Source organism: Dendrobates tinctorius, unplaced genomic scaffold, assembly GCF_039654945.1.
Source record: "Dendrobates tinctorius isolate UK_male_01 unplaced genomic scaffold, ASM3965494v1 ptg000073l, whole genome shotgun sequence".
In the NCBI taxonomy this organism is placed as follows: Eukaryota; Metazoa; Chordata; class Amphibia; order Anura; family Dendrobatidae; genus Dendrobates; species Dendrobates tinctorius.
This window is the reverse complement of record NW_027361741.1, coordinates 13561180-13584239: the sequence shown is the minus strand read 5'-3', so window position 1 is coordinate 13584239 and position 23060 is coordinate 13561180. Positions and strand designations below refer to the sequence as shown.

Genomic DNA, 23060 nt, shown 5'->3' with positions numbered 1-23060 from the left:
TTGTGGACACTGGACACTTTTGGATTGTGTGAGGCCCACTGATATCTGAGCGCTATGTGACAGGCTCGATGGCACAGCTGTGACCAAAGTGACTAGAGGATAAGGGAGATTTTGAATCTCTGCACACACTTTTGGACACTGGATGGACACTTTTGGATTGTGTGAGGCCCACTGATATCTGAGCGCTATGTGACAGGCTCGATGGCAAAGCTGTGACCAAAGTGACTAGAGGATAAGGGAGATTTTGAATCTCTGCACACACTTTTGGACACTGGACACTTTTGGATTGTGTGAGGCCCACTGATATCTGAGCGCTATGTGACAGGCTCGATGGCACAGCTGTGACCAAAGTGACTAGAGGATAAGGGAGATTTTGAATCTCTGCACACACTTTTGGACACTGGATGGACACTTTTGGATTGTGTGAGGCCCACTGATATCTGAGCGCTATGTGACAGGCTCGATGGCACAGCTGTGACCAAAGTGACTAGAGGATAAGGGAGATTTTGAATCTCTGCACACACTTTTGGACACTGGACACTTTTGGATTGTGTGAGGCCCACTGATATCTGAGCGCTATGTGACAGGCTCGATGGCACAGCTGTGACCAAAGTGACTAGAGGATAAGGGAGATTTTGAATCTCTGCACACACTTTTGGACACTGGACACTTTTGGATTGTGTGAGGCCCAATGAATATCTGAGCGCTCTGTGACAGGCTCGATGGCACAGCTGTGACAAAAGTGACTAGAGGATAAGGGAGATTTTGAATCTCTGCACACACTTTTGGACACTGGATGGACACTTTTGGATTGTGTGAGGCCCACTGATATCTGAGCGCTATGTGACAGGCTCGATGGCACAGCTGTGACCAAAGTGACTAGAGGATAAGGGAGATTTTGAATCTCTGCACACACTTTTGGACACTGGACACTTTTGGATTGTGTGAGGCCCACTGATATCTGAGCGCTATGTGACAGGCTCGATGGCACAGCTGTGACCAAAGTGACTAGAGGATAAGGGAGATTTTGAATCTCTGCACACACTTTTGGACACTGGATGGACACTTTTGGATTGTGTGAGGCCCACTGATATCTGAGCGCTATGTGACAGGCTCGATGGCACAGCTGTGACCAAAGTGACTAGAGGATAAGGGAGATTTTGAATCTCTGCACACACTTTTGGACACTGGATGGACACTTTTGGATTGTGTGAGGCCCACTGATATCTGAGCGCTATGTGACAGGCTCGATGGCACAGCTGTGACCAAAGTGACTAGAGGATAAGGGAGATTTTGAATCTCTGCACACACTTTTGGACACTGGACACTTTTGGATTGTGTGAGGCCCAATGAATATCTGAGCGCTATGTGACAGGCTCGATGGCACAGCTGTGACAAAAGTGACTAGAGGATAAGGGAGATTGGATTGCTTTTAAAAAAGCAGTTTGCGGAGCAGTGGGTAAACAGCAATGCAGGAATGTCAGGAAGCCTTAGAAGGCAGCCCAACAACCAACACCACTGATACACCACTATATAGCCTCCCCTTGCACTGCACACACAGTGACTGGTGTGTTGTGCAGGCCAAATTGCTAGCAGCAGAAGCAGTTTTTTTGTCTTCTCAGCAGGACAAAAAAAAAATTGGGATTGCTTTTAAAAAAGCAGTTTGCGGAGCAGTGGGTAAACAGCAATGCAGGAATGTCAGGAAGCCTTAGAAGGCAGCCCAACAACCAACACCACTGATACACCACTATATAGCCTCCCCTTGCACTGCACACACAATGACTGGTGTGTTGTGCAGGCCAAATCGCTAGCAGCAGAAGCAGTTTTTTTGTCTTCTTCCCTGCCTAACGCTCTCCCTACAGAATCAGCAGCAACGTCTCCCTATACTAAGATCGGCAGAAGTAAGATGGAGGTCGGCGTGCACGCCCTTTTATACCCCCTGTGACGCCCACCAAAGCAAGCCAATCACTTGCATGCCCTTCTGAAAGATGGTGGTGACCCGTGCCTATGTCATCACGTTGCCCACAGTGTCCGTGGATCCTGATTGGCTGAAAAAGAGCGCAAAACAAACTTTTGAAACGCAACTTTGGCGCGTAAGTCACCGACCTCGTGGCCGACCTCATCCTAGGGTCGGGTTTCGTTTCATGAAACCCGACTTTGCCAAAAGTCGGCGACTTTTGAATTTTTTCGACTCGTTTCGCTCAACTCTATATATCACAAAATACTCCAACAAATATGAACCATTGAATGCAAAAATAGCGTTATTTTGTACACCCAAAAAAAGTAATTTTGGTAACAAATTAATTCAAGTACATGTTGCAAAATGAGTACACCCCAAAGTCTTAGTAGAAAAACTAAAATTTAGACTGCAAAAGCCTAATTAACAAGAATTCAACCACAGGGAAGTCGTTATTCACTAAACAGGTGTCCAGCAGACAGTTGACTTTAAATATTGAAAGAGAAGATGCAATCCTTACTCCATACTCTTGGTAGATTTGCATTTCTTATTACTACATTAGTACACACACAGGTTTTGTATAAACAAAGGGAGATGGTAAATCTGCACAATACAGGTACCTATTCAAACTAGGCAATCCCTAACCTGGCACTGATTTGTCCCTGCCTGAAACCCTAAAATTACGCAATGGCATCCCACTCAAACTCAGCTGACCCTGAGTGTCCTTCACTGCACCCTAACCTGCACACAGTGTGTATTCCAAAACAACAACAATGGAAAGTAGTCCACACAAGTGTAGGGTGAGAAGAAAAGCATGTTCACATAGTCACACTGTAAAGACGGAAGAAAATAGAAAGAACCAAAAAACAAACGGATTACATGGAAAACCTCTCAGACACTAAAAGTTAGAGAAAGAAAAGGAAACTGGGGAGGAAGACACACAAACTAGCATAAGGCTGTGTGCCCACGTTGCATTTTTTAAGCGTTTTTGCACCTTTTTTTCCGCAGCGGAAACACTTAAAAAACAATAATAAAACACATCCCATGCAATCCTATGGGATTCCACAGTTGCTGTGCCCATGCTGTGGATTTTCCCGCTGCAGAATCGCATCACGGTAAAATCCGCAGCATGTCCATTGATTTTGCGGAATTGCGGCGATTCCACAGCCATAGGATTGCATTGAAACGCTCACTTTACGCATGTGGCTATGCCAGCCATGCATAAAGTAAGCGCTTCATGTCCGGATGGTACCCAGGGTCTGGAAGAGAGGAGACTCTCCTCCATGCCCTGGGTACCATATCCCTGTAAAAAATAGAATTAAAATAAAAAATAGTGATATACCATATATACTCATGTATAAGCCGAGATTTTCAGCACATTTTTGGGAGCTGAAAGTCCTCTTGGCTTATACGCCAGTCATATATGCCAGGGGGTCAGCAGAGGAGGGAGAGCGGGGGTGTCAGATCACACTTACCCCCCGACACGGTCTCTGCAGCCCCCGCTTCTCCTTTGGTCTCAGACTCCTTCCTTCAGTGGTCATGTGGTACCACTCATTAAAGTCATGAATATGCCCATATTCATGACTTTAATAAGCGGTACCACGTGAACACTGAAGGAAGGAGCCTGAGATTGGGAGAAGCGGGGCTGCAGAGACTGTGCCAGGAGGGGGTAAGTATATGCAATATTCACCTGTCCCCGGTCCATTGCTGCGCGCTGCTCTGTCCTCCACGTCCTCTGGTTGTGATGTTCCGGTCAGAGGGCACGGCGACATAGTTAGTGTGCACCGCCCTCTCTGCTGTCTGAACACCACTGACAGAGGGACCCGGAAGACAGAGTGGCAGCGGTGGACCGGGGACAGGGGAATATATGAGGCGCCGGGGCCCTGAGCCAGCGGCAACACTGGCACCTGTCCCCCATAGTGCGCCGGTGTCCCCGCCTGCTCAGGACACTGGCACCTGGCCCCCAGCAATGAGAGGTGAGCACGTCATTTTTTTTATTTGCAGCAGCAGGAGCATTTTATGGGGGCATAACCTATGGGGCATCTTATGTTGGGCATCTTATGGGGGCATAATCTATGAAGCATCTTATGGTGGCATAATCTATGGAGCATCTTAAAGGGGCATAATCTATGGAGCATCTTATGGGGAATAATCTATGGAGCATCTTATGTGGCATTTTATGGGGGCATAATCTATGAAGCATTTTATGGGCAGAATATGGGGCATCATCTATGGAGCATTTTATGGGGCATAATCTATGGAACATCTTATGGGGCCATAACGTTTATGGAGCAGCATATGGGGAATATTATTCTATGGAGCATCTTATGGGGCCAGTATTAACCTTTGTGCAGCATTATATGGGGCGTATTTTGTATGGAGCATCTTATGGGGCCCATCATGAACTGTATGGAGCATTATATGGGGCTCCTGATTCAATATGGATATTCAAAAACATTTAACCTACTGATGTCTCAATTAATTTTACTTTTATTGGTATCTATTTTTATTTTTTAAATTTACCAGTAGCTGCTGCATTTCCCACCCTAGGCTTATACATGAATCAATAAGTTTTCCCAGTTTTTTGTTGCAAAATTAGGGGGGTCGGCTTATACTCGGGTCGGCTTATACACAAGAATATACGGTACTCACCTTCTGTTGCTCCAAGAGTCCTTCCCGCCTCTCAGCCATGCTGCCAGCATCTTCTGGTCCCAGGGATACATTGCGTGAATCACCCCAGATGACGTCAAGGTCGCGTGACTGCTACGTCATCTGAGGTGATTCTCGCAATGCATCCCTGGGAACGGAGCTTGCCGGCAGCGTCGCTGAGAGGTGGGAGAGCTCCGGGGGCCATCAGAAGGTGAGTATATCACTATTTTTTATTTTTATTATTTTTTACATCCTATCTTTTACTATTGATGCTGCATAGGCAGCATCAGTAATAAAAAGTTGGTCACACTTGTCAAGCACTATGATTGACAAGTGTGACCAACCTGTCAATCACCTTTCCAAGCAATGCTACAAATCGCTTGGGAAGCGCAAGCATTCCACAAGCTAAAAACGCTTGCAAAATGATTGTGTTTTGCGGGAAAATGCATGCAAATTCCACATGCATTTTACCTGCGGCAGGGACTTGCGGAATTGCTGTGGACATTTCTGCGGCATTTCTGCAATGTGGGCACATACAGTAGCCTAAGAAAACCAGCAGAGATTAGAATGGTAAGATAATCACTAGCTGTGAAGCTGGGTCTCCAAACACCATAAAACTTGTAATAAAACCAGAAAAGACTGAGACTAAATGTTCCAGTAGAGAAAAAATAGCCCCTCCCAAGATGTGATAGGCCACACCAAAGCAAGGAAGTGAAAATGTGTGCCTAGAAGCAACACAGCATTGCAAAGACAAGCATTATCAGCAGTTGGAAAGATCCAAAACAGGCTTAGGTCAAGCAGAGAGGGAAACCGACCCTCAGCCATAGATCATCGCATTGAGTCCCAGACAACACTTTTCCAACATAACAATGATCCAAAACACATCTAAGGTCACTGTTGCGTTTTTGAAGAATAACAGAGTGAAAGTGATTCAGTGGCCAAGTATAATAATAATAATAATAATAGTCTTTATTTATATAGCACCAACATATTCTGCAGCTCTTTACAATTCAGGTATGTCTCCATCCTAACCTGAACCCAATTTAACCCTTTTGAGGAATTCTGAAGAGACAAGTTGAGCACCACTCTCCACCCAGCTTCCAGGCACTAAAAAAGGTCATTAATAAAGAATAGCAGCAGATAGATGTTGCAGTATCTAGTCAACTTGTTAATTCAATGCCTAAAAAACTTGGTGCTGTCTTTAAAAATTATGGAGGTCATACAAAATACGTAAATGTTTTTGATTTTGGATGTGTTTATTTTTGCTCAACTAATTTGAATAAAACTGAAGATTCTGCAATGAAAGTTAAGTATTATTAACATTTATTTAATGTGAGTTAAAAAATGTTCTATGAAACTCAGCTTTGTCCAAAGTTTGGAAATTTTTCTTGAGTTCAGTGATCCAGTGATAAAAATCTTACTTTTCAAAGGAGGAGAAGAGTTTGGAAAAATAGCAAAAAGACTTTGGAAGAAGCTAACGCAAAACACGAGTCAAGGTCCTTTCTACTGCCTACAGGTTGTTTGCCCAGCTCTGCCTTATCCTTATTTATATGCAAATTGCCTCTTCAGAAAGAAAGAGGACTTTTACTCTACAGCGCCACCTATTTGTAGTGGTGATCCTACAAGTCACAATCAACCCTTTAACGAGTCTTGTAATATGACTTAGGATAACAGCCAAATCAGAATCTCAATTTTCGAGCTATTGGCTCTCATCAGTGCAAAGTATGAGATCTGATTTGGCTAGGTGAGAGGCTCTGGACTGAGGTCTAAGGGGTAAGGTTTCTCCTTGTGGAGAGTGACATGCCAGCTCTGGCTTGTCAAGGTATTTATTCTACTCTATGCTCAGCTTTGTTTTTATAGTACTACTAGACAGTGAAATACTCCATCAAAATATATTTATTCTTGTATGGCCACTTGGTCATAATTGCACCACACTTTGTTTGTGTTTTTTGCACATTTTGTGCTAATGCTGTGAACATTGTCCACTACCTGGTGGTGTCTGCACCTGTATTATAAGTATTTGTGGCTTAGATGCATTTTGCAGATTTATCAAAGTATGTATGTTTTTTTGCCACTCAAACATCTTGCTGTAGCACTCTAACAGTATTTTGAAATATTTTTGTTCGGCTTTATGGCATTCACGATTATTTTTCAGGGTCACCTTAGTGCAGTATTTTCTCGGTACACATTCTCCACTTTTCAATATTTGTATGTTTTTTATTGTTGGTAGTGGTACTAATAAACATGATCAAATGTTACTATCTGGGCGTAGTGCTTTTTTGCAGTTTTTTTTATATGTAAATGGAAATTGATAAAATAAAAGTTCTATTAAATCTTTACTTGTAAAACTACAATTCAATCTACTCAACTATTCCTGCTCTATAACTTGGGAATCATTTTGAATGTGATGTTCCCATTATGATATTAAAATTATAAAAGAGGATTTATCAAGTTATCAAGAAGTACAAGGCCATATTTTGATACAAAGACAGACTCTAGGCCATTTATTTCACATTTACAACCTTAAAATGTGCGCATTTTACAAATGTATTGTTAAAACTATTATTACAGAAAGCTGCATAGAACTGTAAAATGAAAAACTTTACAAAGAAATATGTGCTTTATAAAATACGCTAATATTTAACTCATGGTCATGTCCCTTTTTTGATAACTATAAAAATACCTTAATAAAACATGTTCATAGTTTGTATTGCATGAATGTTACAATACAAACATAAGAAGTACAGCATCTACAAGTGATTGATCAATTGCTTTATTCTTCAGCAGTCTTGGAGATTCATATCACATTAATACTGCATAATCTAGAGACGTAGAGTTTACATGAGCAATTCAGATCCACAAACTCAGCTGCCAACATTGATTTCTTTGCAGGAGATGTTGACAGAAGGAAGGGTGAGTTAGCAAGGCTCCAAGGACAACCTCATAGACTGAAGAAAGTAAAGCAATGTTATTTAAGTTTGAGCCTTGCTAATATGCAATATGCTCAGAAGTGATTCTGTTAATAATAATCCAGTGTAAATGATTGTGGAAATATGCATTTCATTTCAAATTGCTTTCAAGACTCAGTTCTAATCCTTAATAAATATTGTGGGTTTTTTTCATCTTATTACCAATATTCAAATGAGAAAAAAAGGCAAATAACTAAAGGCACTAAAGCTTAAATAAATGAGTTTTAGGATATGGCTCTGAAATTAGTTCAGTCAAATTTTAATCTTGATCATCGTGATTAAATTTGTCAACTTTGGGATATAAGAAATTGCAGGAAAACAAATATTTCCTCTCTTGCTCCTGAGTCAGTAGCAGGTACTTCATCAGTCAATATTTCTCATGGCTAATACCTATTTTACATTAAAAATATGTCATACACAGTACAAATTAGGGTCCCGTTACATTTAGCGATGCACCAGCGATCCCGACAATGATTAGGATCGCTGGTGCATTGCTAAATGGTTGCTAGTGAGCTGCCAAACAGGTAGCTCTCACGAGTACCAGTACGATCCAGCGATGCTCGGCGGTCACTCCTCTCTGTAAGACAGCAGCGATGATGACGACTTCCGCCTGCGTCCATGCGTCGCTAGTCGGCGCCAGCGGGACGCCAGCGAGAAGAAAATGGCCCAGGACGCTTGAGCGCAATCAGCGATATCCAGCAGGGGGGTGGCGGTCGCAGGTACGTGTCACACAAAGCAAAATCGCTGTTGCGTCACAAAATCTGTGACGCTTTAGCGATATCGCTAGCGATCTCGCTATGTGTAAAAGACCCTTTACAGAGAACATGGGAAACTTTCATTTTCAATCATTGGCTGACTTTTAAAAAAGTTAAGACTTATGATCTTATCAGTAGATATTACATTTACCTGAAAACCTAAGGCTGGGTTACATAATGTGTGCCACTATCTTCAGTGGCTCCATCATGGCTTATGTTCAAACCCTTCAAACAAGATTTGGGCACATGTGTCAATGGGGCCATTGACTATAATGATGCAGACAGAGTCACAGTGTGCTTTGTCATGCATAATTTTTGGCTGTATATGCATAGTTGAGGCCGTCAGCAAAACAGAGTCAACTATGGCTTCTACGGCTGAAAATGATGTATCAATATATTATATTGGTATATAATTGAGAACCTATTCCTCAACTCACCTGTTGCTGCAATAATTAAGTTGATGGTATATCTGTAGTACGACACCACCTTACTTGTACCAGGGACATATACTTCGATTGTTAAGACATATCACATAAGCCCCACATGATATGTTTCACTGTTAATTTGTCTGCATCAGGGGTACAAGGGCTTATAGTCATTAAATGTAATGGAAGACACACATATCATGATCCAGGATGGGGTTTGTCTTTGGCCTGTCCTGGTCAGACAGGGGTTAATTGTTTCTGCCTCTCTCTGGCAGAGGGCGTCTATTTAATGCTCACTCGACCTAGCTGCGGTGTCAGTTATACTCCTGCCCTCGGCTGAGTTAGTTGACCTTGTGCGTACGTGTGCCTTGTGACTGTGATACTTTATGCTTGTTTGGTTTTGACCCAGTTCTGTCCCTGTTACGAGTTCTGCCTGTTCCTTTGGTACTGCTCTGCTATTCCTGTGTATGACTCTTTCGCCTTGGACCTGACTACTCTCTGACTGCCCCCCCAGTACCACGTTGCTATCTCTGTGTATGACTCATTGCTTATGTTCTGACTATTCTCTGCTTGCTCCTCTGGTATCACTCTGCCCTCTCTGTGTATGACCCCCCCCCGCTTGTCTGACCTGAGTTCCCCTAATCTTCACTCCAGGATTCCTGTAATAGAATCCTACAGTCATCTACTGCAGCAGGACGCTAAGCCACACCCCCTGTGGTCACATGATCGTTGGTCCTGGTACTCTATACTACCTTTAGTGTCGCAGGTCCCGTGCTCAGAACTTTCACTACAGTATTGGACCCCACGTTCTCCCATAGTGTGGGTAAGTCATCCTGCTCTGCGTGGCAGTTTGCTGACGCTGACAGGGTCCTGACATTAGAGTCCTGACATTATAACTGACCGTTACCATTTTTTTTTTTCTCCGCTCCCCTTCTCCTGTGTGTGTGATGGATCCTATGCACGCTCTTTCTGAGCAGGTAAAGCACCTGACTCAGATGTCTCAGAAACTCCTTGAGGAACAACAAGTCCAGGTTCAGTCTCAGCAGCTGATCACTGACACTGTGCAGGGGGTTTTATCATCTGGGGCTCTGGATGTTACATTAGTTTCCCCTGAGTCTCCGGTTAAGTTACCGGATACCTTTTCTGGAGATAAAAAGTAATTCACAGTTTTCAAGGAGGGCTGTAAGCTTTTTTTTCATTGAGACCACACTCTTCTGGGGATGAAAGTCAGAGAGTGGGGGTCATTATGTCTCTGCTAAGGGGAGCCCCCCAGGCTTGGGCTTTCTACCTTCCGACCACGGCCCCTGAGAGTATGACTGTGGATGCATTTTTTGAGGCCCTGGGGCATATTTATGATGAGCCTGATCAGATGCGTATGGCTGAGAACATGGTGATGAGTGTGTGCCAGGGGAAGCACTCAGCCGAGTGGTTTTGCTCAGAGTTCAGACGCTGGGCTGCTGAGGTCTACTAGAATGATGCCGCCCTCCGGGGTTTGTTCCGCAGAGGCCAGTCTGAACATCTGAAAGATGTCTTGGCTCTCCACCCTCCGCCTGATTCCCTGGAGGAGGCTATGACACAGGCGGTCCGAATGGATCGCAGGCTACGGACAAGGGGAGTGATGCAGATTGAGACACTGTTATTCTCCCAAGGAAGGGGAGCCAGTCCTACACTGGAAACCATGGAGAAGGGAACCATCGACCTCAAGGAGAAAGAAAGGAAAAAACGGTCCGTGGGGCCGGTGTTCCAGGTTGGGGATAAGGTATGGTTATCTACCAAGAATATAAGGCTCAAGGTCCCCTCTGCGAAGCTTGGACCTAAATTTATTGGTCCCTGTGAAATTATCGAAGCGGTTAACCCGGTGGCTTTTCGGTTGCGTCTCCTGCCATCTCTAGGGATCCCAAATGTTTTCCATAGGGCCCTTTTGAAACCTGTGGGGTCCTGTGGGGAGGGATCATTGTCTTCCCCGCCACCGGTTTTGGTAGATGGGCAGTCTGAATACGAGATGGAGCGAATTGTTGACTCTAGGTTGGTCGGTCGTGCCCTTCAATATCTTGTACATTGGAAAGGCTACGGTCCTAAAGACCGGTCGTGGGTTCTTGCTCGATCGGTTCATGCGGTCCAGTGGCCCCCCGTTGAGAGGGGGGTACTGTCATGATCCAGGATGGGGTTTGTCTTTGGCCCGTCCTGGTCAGACAGGGGTTAATTGTTTCTGCCTCGCTCTGGCAGAGGGTGGCTATTTAATGCTCACTCGACCTAGCTCCGGTGTCAGTTATACTCCTGCCCTCGGCTGAGTTAGTTGACCTTGTGCGTATGTGTGCCTTGTGACTGTGATACTTTATGCTTGTTTGGTTTTGACCCGGTTCTGTCCCTGTTACGAGTTCTGCCTGTTCCTTTGGTACTGCTCTGCTATTCCCATGTATGACTCTTTTGCCTTGGACCTGACTACTCTCTGACTGCCCCCATGGTACCGCGTTGCTATCTCTGTGTATGACTCATTGCTTACATTCTGACTATTCTCTTCTTGCTCCTCTGGTATCACTCTGCCCTCTCTGTGTATAACCCCCCCCCGGTTATCTGACCTGAGTTCCCCTAATTTTCACTCCAGGATTCCTGTAATAGAATCCTACAGTCATCTACTGCAGCAGGACTCTAAGCCATGCCCCCTGTGGTCACATGATCATAGGTCCTGGTACTCTATACTACCTTTAATGTCGCAGGTCCCGTGCTCAGAACTTTCACTACAGTATTGGACCCCACGCTCTCCCATAGTGTGGGTAAGTCTCCCTGCTCTGCGTGGCAGTTTGCCGACGCTGATAGGGTCCAGACATTAGAGTCCTGACAACACATAGTACAGACACATTAACAAATTCATGTCTCTAAATATGCATTATAAGGCAAACTCACCATTTGAAGCTTGATCTGGGCACACACTGACCTCCTCTTCACAGCGGCAAAGCTGCTGGCAAAAGTCTTCCTCACACAGCTAACTCTCTGCATGGCTTGCTGAGACTTTCCTTCCATTCCAGCAATGGAGCGACAAATCAATGGGAATTTAACTCGAGGCAAAAACAAATCCTTCACGTAGTCACTGGAAGCCAAATATAAAGGAGAGATGTCTTGACTAAACAATGCATGACAATATAGCACAAAGGATTAATACTGTCATTTTTATATATATATACAGTGCCTACAAGTAGTATTCAACCCCCTGCAGATTTAGCAGGTTTGATAAGATGCAAATAAGTTAGAGCCTTCAAACTTCACACAAGAGCAGGATTTATTAACAGATGCATAAATCTTACAAACCAAAAAGTTATGTTGCTCAGTTAAATTTTAATAAATTTTAAACATACAAGTGTGGGTCAATTATTATTCAACCCCTAGGTTTAATATTTTGTGGAATAACCCTGGTTTGCAATTACAGCTAATAATCGTCTTTTATAAGACCTGATCAGGCCGGCACAGGTCTCTGGAGTTATCTTGGCCCACTCCTCCATGCAGATCTTCTCCAAGTTATCTAGGTTCTTTGGGTGTCTCATGTGGACTTTAATCTTGAGCTCCTTCCACAAGTTTTCAATTGGGTTAAGGTCAGGAGACTGACTAGGCCACTCCAACACCTTGATTTTTTGCCTCTTGAACCAGGCCTTGGTTTTCTTGGCTGTGTGCTTTGGGTCGTTGTCTTGTTGAAAGATGAAATGACGACCCATCTTAAGATCCTTGATGGAGGAGCGGAGGTACTTGGCCAAAATCTCCAGGTAGGCCGTGCTATCCATCTTCCCATGGATGCGGACCAGATGGCCAGGCCCCTTGGCTGAGAAACAGCCCCACAGCATGATGCTGCCACCACCATGCTTGACTGTAGGGATGGTATTCTTGGGGTCGTATGCAGTGCCATCCAGTCTCCAAACGTCACGTGTGTGGTTGGCACCAAAGATCTCGATCTTGGTCTCATCAGACCAGAGAACCTTGAACCAGTCTGTCTGAGTCCTCCAAGTGATCATGAGCAAACTGTAGACGAGCCTTGACATGACGCTTTGAAAGTAAAAGGTACCTTACGGGCTCGTCTGGAACGGAGACCATTGCGGTGGAGTACGTTACTTATGGTATTGACTGAAACCAATGTCCCCACTGCCATGAGATCTTCCCGGAGCTCCTTCCTTGTTGTCCTTGGGTTAGCCTTGACTCTTCGGACAAGCCTGGCCTCGGCACGGGAGGAAACTTTCAAAGGCTGTCCAGGCCATGGAAGGCTAACAGTAGTTCCATAAGCCTTCCACTTCCGGATGATGCTCCCAACAGTGGAGACAGGTAGGCCCAACTCCTTGGAAAGGGTTTTGTACCCCTTGCCAGCCTTGTGACCCTCCACGATCTTGTCTCTGATGGCCTTGGAATGCTCCTTTGTCTTTCCCATGTTGACCATGTATGAGTGCTGTTCACAAGTTTGGGGAGGGTCTTAAATAGTCAGAAAAGGCTGGAAAAAGAGATAATTAATCCAAAACATGTGAAGCTCATTGTTCTTTGTGCCTGAAATACTTCTTAATACTTTAGGTGAACCAAACAGAATTCTGGTGGTTTGAGGGGTTGAATAATAAATGACCCTCTGAATAAACTTTTCACAATTTAAAAAAAAATTAAACAAAGAAATAACATTCTTTTTTGCTGCAGTGCATTTCACACTTCCAGGCTGATCTACAGTCCAAATGTCACAATGCCAAGTTAATTCCGAATGTGTAAACCTGCTAAATCTGCAGGGGGTTGAATACTACTTGTAGGCACTGTATATATATATATATATATATATATATATATGAAGAAGGCATCACTCTAGTAGAATATATCACTTAATGAGGTTGTCCAGACATACACTCCCAATCGAGCTGACATCCGGTGTTGAGACATCTAGCAAACATCATGGATGGCTCCCATTTTAACAAAAAACTTCAATGCAGTTGTATTGCAGTATATAGAACAAGTGATCAAATAACTGCAAGTTCAAGTCCCTGAAAATTACTAAAAACGAAGTAAAAAATATGAAAAAAAGTGAATAAAAATGTAAATTACTCCCCTTTTCCCCTTTTCAAAATAAATAAAAAATAAGCATGTTTGGTATCATTACAGCTGTAAAAGTATATCCAATTATGAAGTTAATTTACTTGTATAAGCCATAAGTAGAAAAAAAATCTAAATGCCAGAATTGCTTTTTTAAAGCTGTTTGCCTCCCTTAAAACATGCATTATAAAGTTTTCAAAAGATCATATGCTTGCCAAGCCAAAAAAAGTCCTCAATCAGCTCCTTTGATGGAAAAATAAAAAGTTACAAGTGGCACAAATTTTCAGCACAAAACAATTGTTATCTGAAATTTTATCACCACATTGATGAAAAAAAAACTATACGTTTGATATCGATGTAAGGAGGAAGACCTGGCTGCGGGTACCTGCATTGAGCAAGGTCCGGAACTGTCGAGGCTGTGTTCCATGTTGCCCGGGGGAAGGAATAGAGTACTGGACAAACCCCATGACCCAGGAAGAGGGGGCGTGTTTAAGGAAAGCAGAGAGCTGAAAGCGCGCAAAGCAGGGGGCAGCTTCCGGCCGACAGGGAGAGTGCAGGGCAGTGAGCAGCATGCCACGATGTACTGCGGCCGACTTCTCCTGAGCGTTCCAGCGGGACAGTGAGTGTGGGAAGCGCCGTGCACCCGGACAAATGCAGCACGCATCAGCCCACGCTTGGTACGGAGACTTCGGCAGCTTTTCCCACTTTGATTGCACGGGCTTATGGACTGGGTGCTCAGTGGGTAAAACCGGAGACTGCTCGCTACTGCCAGAAGATGGATCATTAATCTTGGACCCCATCAGACCCTACACCGGTTGTTGCCGGTACTACTACACCCATCGGACTGCGGACTAAGGAACACCAGCAAGAGCTACGATAAGTGTTACCGTATATACTCACATATAAGCTGAGATTTTCAGCCCTTTTTTTGGGCTGAAAGTCCCACTCTCAGCTTATATGCGAGTCATATACCAGGGGGTCGGCAGGGGAGGGGGAGCGAGGGTGTCAGGTCATACTTACCCCCTCCTGGCAGTCTCTGCAGCTCCTATGCTTCTCCTGGTCTCAGGCTCCTTCCTTTAGCGGTCACATGGTACCTCTCATTAAAGTCATGAATATGCGCATATTTATGACTTTAATGAGTGGTACCCCATGACCGCTGAAGGAAGGAATAGCTGCTGGAGAAAGTGGGAGAAGCAGGGGGGCTGCAGAAACTGCGCCAGGAGGGGGTAAGTATATGCGATATTCACCTGTCACGGCTCCATCACTGCATGCTGCTCTGTCCTCTCCTCCGCGTCCTCTGTCTCTGTGATGTTCAGATCAGAGGGCGCGATGAAATAGTTAGTGCGTGCCGTGCCCTCTGCCTGAATGTCACTGACAGAGGGACCCGGCAGACAGAGCGACATGCAGCCATGGAGCAGGGATCTGTAAATATCACCAGTGCCAGGGTCTTGGGCCAGCGGTGACAACGGCACCTGTTCCTGCCTGCTCAGGACACCAGCATCGGGCCCCCAGCGACGAGAGGCGAGTATGTCATGTTTTTCCATTTACAGCAGCAGCAGCAGCTGGGGCATATTCTATGGAGCATCTTATGGGGCATAATTATGGAGTAGCATATGGGGGCATAGACTATGGAGCATCTTATGGGGCATAATCTATGGAATATCCTATGGGGCCATAACCTTTCTGGGGCAGCATATGGGGCATATTATTCTATGGAGAATCTTATGGGGCCATTATTAACCTTTTGGCAGCATTATATGGGGTGTATTTTGTGTGGAGTATCTTATGGGGCCATCATAAACTGTATGGAGCATTATATGGGGCTCCTGATTCAATATGGATATTCAAAGACATTTAACCTACTGATGTCTCAATTAATTTTACTTTTATTGGTATCTATTTTTATTTTTGAAATTTACCAGAGGCTGCTGCATTCTCCATCCTAAGCTTATACGCGACTCAATAAGTTTTCCCAGTTTTTTGTGGCAAATTTAGGGGGGTCAGCTTATACACGAGTGTATACGGTATTTGAAACTCAGACTGTCGCTCTCATTCTGCTTGTTCCATTTATTTCTTGTTGTTCTATTAACCCTTTTTCACTGCTTATTAACTCCCTGCGAGGAGAATACCTTTACCTTTACTATTAAAAATAAATAATATTGTTATACCGCAATCCCTGTGCACTGCATCCCAGCACCTGCTTACATCGGAATAATCGTACAGTCTGTAAGAATAATTTTTCCAGGTCCCTTTTACTTTAGAATCAATATCTTTAACCACTTAGTGACGGAGCCAATTTGCAGATTAATGACAAGGACAACTTTTACAATTCTGAACAGTCACTTTATGAGGTTATATCTCTGGAATTCTTTAACAAATCCCGCTGATTCTGAGAATTTATTTCGTGACATATTTTACTTCATATTAGTGTTAAATTTCTTCGGTATGACTTGCGTTTATTTATGAAAAAAATGGAAACCCCCAACAATTGAAACCATTTTGGAAACTAGACCCCTTAAGGAACTTATCTAGATGTGTGGTGAACACTTAGAACCTCCAAGTGCTTCACAGAAATTTATAACGTAGAAAATAAAAAATCATATTTTTTCCACAAAAATGATCTTTTTGCCCCAACATTTTTATTTTCACAAGGGTAACAGAAGAAACTAGACCACCACAGTTGTTGCACAATTTGTCCTGAGTACGCCGATCCCCCTTATGTGGGAGTAAACCACTTCTTGGGCACTCGACAGAGCTTGGAAGGGAGGGAGCACCATTTGACTTTTTCAAAGCAGAATTAGCTGGAATTGAGATCGGATGCTGTGTCGCGTATGGAGAGCTCCTGATGTGCCTAAACAGTGAAAACCCCCCACAAGTGACACCATTTTGGAAACCAGATCCTTTAAGGAACTTACTTAGATGTGTGGTGAGCACTTTTAACCCACAAACACTTCACAGAAGTTTATAACACAGAACCATGAAAATACAAGATCATTTTTTTCTCAAAAATGATTTTTTTAGCCAGCTATTTTTTATTTTCACAAGGGTAACAAGAGAAATTGGACCACAAAAGTTGTTGTGCAATTTGTCCTGAGTACGCTGATACCCCATATGTGAGGGTAAACCTCTGTTTGGGCGCCGTTTTGGAATGCAGACTTTGATGGAATGTGAGGCGGGCATCATGTTTCGTTTGCCGAGCCCCTGATGTGCCTAAACAGTAGAAACCCCCCACAAATGACCCCATTTTGGAAACTATACCTCCCATGGAGCTTATCTAGATGTGTGGTGAGCACTTTGAACCCCCAAGTGCTTCACAGAAATTTATAACGCAGAGACGTGAAAATAAAAAATCTTTTTTTCCTCAAAAATCATTTGATTTTTTTAGCCCACTATGTTTTATTTCACAAGGGTAACAGGAGAAATTGAACCACAAAAGTTGTTGTGTAATTTGTCCTGAGTACACTGCTACCCCATATGTGAGGGGGAACCACTGTTTGGGCACATGGCAGAACTTGGAATGGAAGGAGCGCCATTTTGGAAGGCAGACTTTGATGAACTGTTCTGCGGGCATCATGCTGCTTTTGCAGAGCCCCTGATGTGCCTAAACAGTAGAAACCCCCAACAAGTGACCCCATTTTTGAAACCAGACCCCCCAAGGAGCTTATCTACATGTGTGGTGAGCACTTTGAACCCCCAAGTGCTTCACAGACATTTATAACACAGACCCGTGAAACTAAAAAAATCATTTTTTTCCGCAAAAATTATTTTTTAGCCCCCAATTTTTTTATTTTCCCAAGGGTAACAGGAGAAATTAGACCCCTAAGCTAATGTGCAATTTGTCCTGAGTATGCTGATGCCCCATATGTTGGGGTAAACCACTGTTTGGGCACACGTCGGGGCTCAGAAGGGAGGGAGCACCGTTTGACTTTTTGAATGCAAAATTGGCTGGAATCAATGGTGGCGCCATGTCGCGTTTGGAGACCCCCTTATGTGCCTAAATAGTGGAAACCCCACAATTCTAACTCCAACCCTAACCCCAACACACCACTTACCCTAATCCCAACCCTAACCATAACCCTAACCACAAACCTAACCCCAACACATCCCTAACCCCAACCCTAACCCTAACCCTAACTTTAGCCTAACTCTAAACCTAATGGAAAAATGAAAATAAATATACTGATCAAAAAAATAAAGGGAACACTATTCCAGTTGCACTTGCAACAGGCTGTTTGTGTTCCCTTTATTTTTTTGAGCAGTATATATTTTCTTTATTTCATTATTTTTCCCTAACTATGGGGGTGATAAAGGGGGTCTATTTACTATTTTTTTATTTCGATCACTGTGATAGGGTCTATCACAGTGACCAAAATGAACCAATAGGAAAAATCTTCCTATTGTTGCGGGGTGCCCTGAAGAAGATGGCGGCACCCATGGAGGGGAAGCATGCAGGCCGAGGAGCACGGAGACGTACCAGGGTGGATCAGGGACCCTACTTCTCTCTCCTCTGATGTACGATCACATCAGAGGAGAGAGAAATTAAATGGCACAATGGACTTTTTTTTGCTGTCGCCATTATACGGTTAATAACGGCGATTGCAAAAGTGGGGTCGGTAAAAACTAACCTGAATCATGTTCTCTGGCGTCTTGGCTACTCCCGGCAGCCGAGACCCTGGAGAAAATCCGACTCTGGGGGGCACTATACACTTTTTCCACAGCGTCGTGAATTGTCGGCGCTGTGGCTTATGTACCCTTAACTACCACCGTTAAAAGGCATATCAGCAGTCGTTAAGGGGTTCAAACAGCCACCCCAAAACAATGGCAGAATTGCATCTTTTTGCTATTTTATCGTAGTTGGATTTTTTTCCCATTCTTTAGCACTTTTTATGGTAAAATGAATGGTATCATTCAAGACTAAAACTCTGCTTGAAAAAGCAGAAAAAGGCAAACCATCATGTGGCTTTATTGGCAGAACTTTTTTAAAAAAAGTCATGAGTGTTGGATTAAGGGTTCAAAAAATGAAGCGTTGAAAAAATTGCCTATCCGAGAATGAGTTAAAGGGAATCTGTCACCCCTTTTTAGAGATATCATATAATGATATCATTCAATTGTGTGTCACATAAGGATTCTCTTAGTACTTTTGCTTCCCCCTGACCCCCGCACCTTTCATGCATAAATACCTTTTTTATATCGGTCCAGATGTTTGTAAATTGCCGTGGTCCGGTCCGATGGGCGGGGCTTATTCACCTGCTCCCCCCTCCCTGTCTTGCTCTACGCATTCCTTGTTCTTCCTGCATTCACGTATTGTTTCAGCGCTTGCGCATTGCAAAGGCCTCTTGCATATGAAGACTTCCGGGTCATAGACGCAGGGAAAAATACCAGCGCATGGGCAGTAACGGTTATATGTTTTGCCCACAGTTTGGCAAAGCATACTGCGCAAGCTCCAGAGGCCTTTGCAATGAGCAAGTGCTGAAACAATAAGTGAATGCAGGAAGAAGAAAGAAGAAATGCGTAAAGCAAGACAGGGGGGGGGAGCAGGTGAATAAGCCCCGCCCATTGGACCGGACCGCGGCAATTTACATACTTCTGAACCGATATAAGAAAGGTATTTATGCATGAAAGGTGCGGGGTCAGGGGGAAGCAAAAGTACTAAGAGAATCCTTATATGACACACAATTGAATGATATCATTATATGATATCTCAAAAAAGGGGTGACAGATTCCCTTTAAAGGACCAAACATTGACTCATAGAGTAGCTAGCTATTCTAGTTTGTACTCAGTAGTGGTACTAGGTGGTACGGTACTTACTTGTTAGCTCTCCTATGTAGTTCTGTAAAACAGTAAATTTATATGCAGCAATTTAAAGTATTATTTTTATGTACTTATAGCCATAAATGCAGATGTACAGTTTCCTTTCGATTTTTGCTCTAGTGCCAGTTACTTTTACCTTGTAAACTTTTAGGACTTTTTACATTCACTTCTTCCAATGCTTGTTTCTTTGTCTCTCAAATACAATATGACAGATAATGGAATAAAAAAAAATCAATAGGAATCAGGGCTTCAGACATCCCTGTATACTATGGTAAGCTTGAGAGTAAATGACTAAAATAACAATAGCGATGAGATCTGTGCTAATGTGGCTGACACATTGTGCCAGGCTCATATAAAGCAGTCTCTAAAGCCTCTGCTAATCTTTCTCTTTACTCTCACACTACAGGATTTAAAGACATTAGTGCAAAAAATGAACAAAACTGAAATCAGCTCGACCTATTTCATTGCAGGTTGTATTGATTGAAGGTGTAAAGTGCATAATGTTCTGATTACATTTCAATTGGAATTGCATGTTCCCATACTCCCTATAAAGCTATAAATGTCAGCAAACTCAAAGTGAGTTTTAATGAAGACAATCATTTGGGGACTGACAGAATGCAGAATGGAAATATATTTTAATAGACACCGGAAAGAGCAGGCATCCTTTTGAAATCTGCATTCTTCATTTCTTCTATAGAAATAAAAAAATAATATAATTGTATTCACACATCATGTTAAAAAACTATCCCTTGCTTTATCATATATGATCACTAAATATGGTCAGGTAGGTTTATCTTCAGACATAACCACCAAAATACCTCTTCTCCAGGCCATGCAGCATAACCTAGCTCTGACAATGCGTTTCAATCAGGACCCAGATGATAAAGGGGATAGGAGTAGCTAACCGAGCTCAGCTGACAGCTCAGACTCTCATAGCTCCCAACATGGCCGATTAACCCCTGTTCTGCCAAAGGAAATTAACACCATAAAGAAAACAAATTGCTTCTTTTCAGTACAGGAGTAGGAGCAATAAGATGCTGCAGTGTTCTGGCTCCTCTCTGTTGTGGTAACCCCGTGACAGTACCCCCCCCCTTCTACGAGAGATATTTGGAATCTCAGGACCGGGTTTATCAAGGTGTGCCATGTGAAAAGACTTGATCAGTCTGGCCGTATGGACATCAGATGCTGGTATCCACATCGTCTCCTCAGGACCGTACCTCCTCCAATGTACCAGATACTGAAGCAACCAACAAACTAAACGAGAATCCATGATTTTCGCTATCTGAAATTCTAAGTTTCCATCGACAATAAAAGGAGATTATGGATCCTAAAAGTAGGCGGCAAAGAAGGGCAGAATGATAAGGGAATGACAATGGCCATGATCTTATAAGGACGGATAAACCTGGGACCCAGTTTCCAAGATGGAACATTCAACTTAATGTTCCTAGAGGACAACCACACCAAGTCACCAATACACAGGTCCGGACCCACCAAAACGTCTTCGATCAGCCACACTCTTATATTTCGATCCCATCTTCCTCAAACTATTAGTAACCCCCGCCATACAGATGTAATAGATGATGAAAACCATTCCTCTTCAGGTAATCCAGAACAGTGATTCTTATTAAATGAGCTGAACTGAGACTGAAACCCATATGCCCCGAAAAACGGAGATTTGCCAGTAGTTTCATGACAATGATTATTTACTGCAAATTCGGCTAATGGTAAGAAGGTAACTCAATCCTCCTGACTCTCAGATACAAAACACCTGAGATAAGTCTCCAGATTCGGGTTATCCATTCAGCTTTTCCAATAGACTGCAGGTGAAATGCAGAAGAAAATGATAGATGGATCCCTAGATGGGTGCAAAGTGACCTCTAAAACAAATTGTACCTCCCGGTCAGAAACAATATCGTTCAGGATCCCATGTAATTTTACAATTTCCCTGATGAAACCTTGTGCCAAGGATTGGTGTTTGGTAAAGCTATCCATGACCACCAAAATTACCACATGCCCCGCTGACACAAGGTAGATCTGTTATAAAATCGACTGACAAGTGAGTTCAAGGTCTACTGGGAATCTCCAATGGTTGGAGAACCCCCAACGGATGAGTATGAGAGGTCTTAGATTGTGCACAGACACTGCAGGCAAAAACATACTCCCAAACATCCTGATGAACCCCAGGCCACCAAAAACACTGAGTAAGAAGATCAGTGGTGGCTTTATTACCAGGAGGTCCGTCCAAGACCGAATCATGATCTTCACTAAGTACTCTTAGACAAAGATGAACAAAAACAAACAGTTTACCTAATTGACATACAGCAGGGGCATCCCCCTGAGCGTCAACAGACTCTCTTTCAAGATTGGAGCATATAGATGCCATAACCACCCCTTATAGATGCCATAACCACACCATTTTGTAGAATATGTACTTGTTCACAATTATTTCCTCCCCCAAGGAAAACAGCCTATATGTGACAAAAAAGTTAAACCTGGTAAAGAACAAGCCCATCATGCCTGTCGATGCGTAAGATGTTTTGCTGATTCCAAATATACACGATTCTTATGATCTATGATCACCATAACCGGATGAACTACTTCCTCCAAAATATGATGCCTCTCTTTAAAAGCCCACTTGATTGCCAAGAGTTCCCTATGTCCCTATTTTTCTCTGCAGATGACAGGGTTTATTTAGAAAACTATGCACATGGGTGCCATTTACCAGGAGACGCATCCTGCGAAAACACAGCCTCCAGTACCACCTCAGATGCATCAACGTTGCCGATGAAAGGCTGAGAGACATCAGGCTATATGAGGATGGCCACAGATGAAAAACACCTCATCAATGTATCAAATGCCTCCCTGGCAGAATGGACCACTTGGAAAAGTCCGTTCTCTTCCTAGTCATATCCATCAGAGGTTTGGCTACTACCGAAAAGTTTTTGATAAGCTTACAGTATTAGTTTGCGAAACCTAAACACCTTTGTAACGCCTTCAAATCCTCAGGATGATCCCAATCTAATACCACCCAGACTTTTGGTGTATCTGTGAGAAAACCAGTGGATGACAACACATATCCTAGGAAAGGGATCTCCTCAACTGAGAACATACATTTCTCCGATTTAACAAATAATTTGTCTCTGAGTATATGTAAGATGTGCCTGACATGTACCTGATGTGACTCAAGATCAGGTGAATAAATTAGCATGTCATCCAGACAGAGCCACAAATATGCCTACCAGGTGACTAAAGATGTAATATACAAAAGTGCTGAAAAACGGCAGGCAAGTTTGTCAACACAAATGTCATCACTAGGTTCTCAAAATGTCCCTCAGGCGTATTGAATAGAGTTGAGCGAAACGGGTCGAAAAAATTCAAAAGTCGCCGACTTTTGGCAAAGTCGGGTTTCATGAAACGAAACCCGACCCTAGGATGAGGTCGGCCACG

At 43.4% G+C, this 23060-nt stretch overlaps 1 protein-coding gene across 1 annotated transcript in view; it reads right to left on the bottom strand.

Annotated features, from left to right (window-relative positions):
* The window catches only part of MYO18B (myosin XVIIIB), a 972020-nt gene that overhangs the window by 646447 nt on the left and 302513 nt on the right, over window positions 1-23060 (bottom strand). The window contains exon 19 of the mRNA XM_073582823.1: window positions 11660-11843. Coding sequence (XP_073438924.1) covers window positions 11660-11843 — 184 coding nt within the window. The remainder of the gene's footprint in view (window positions 1-11659; window positions 11844-23060) is intronic.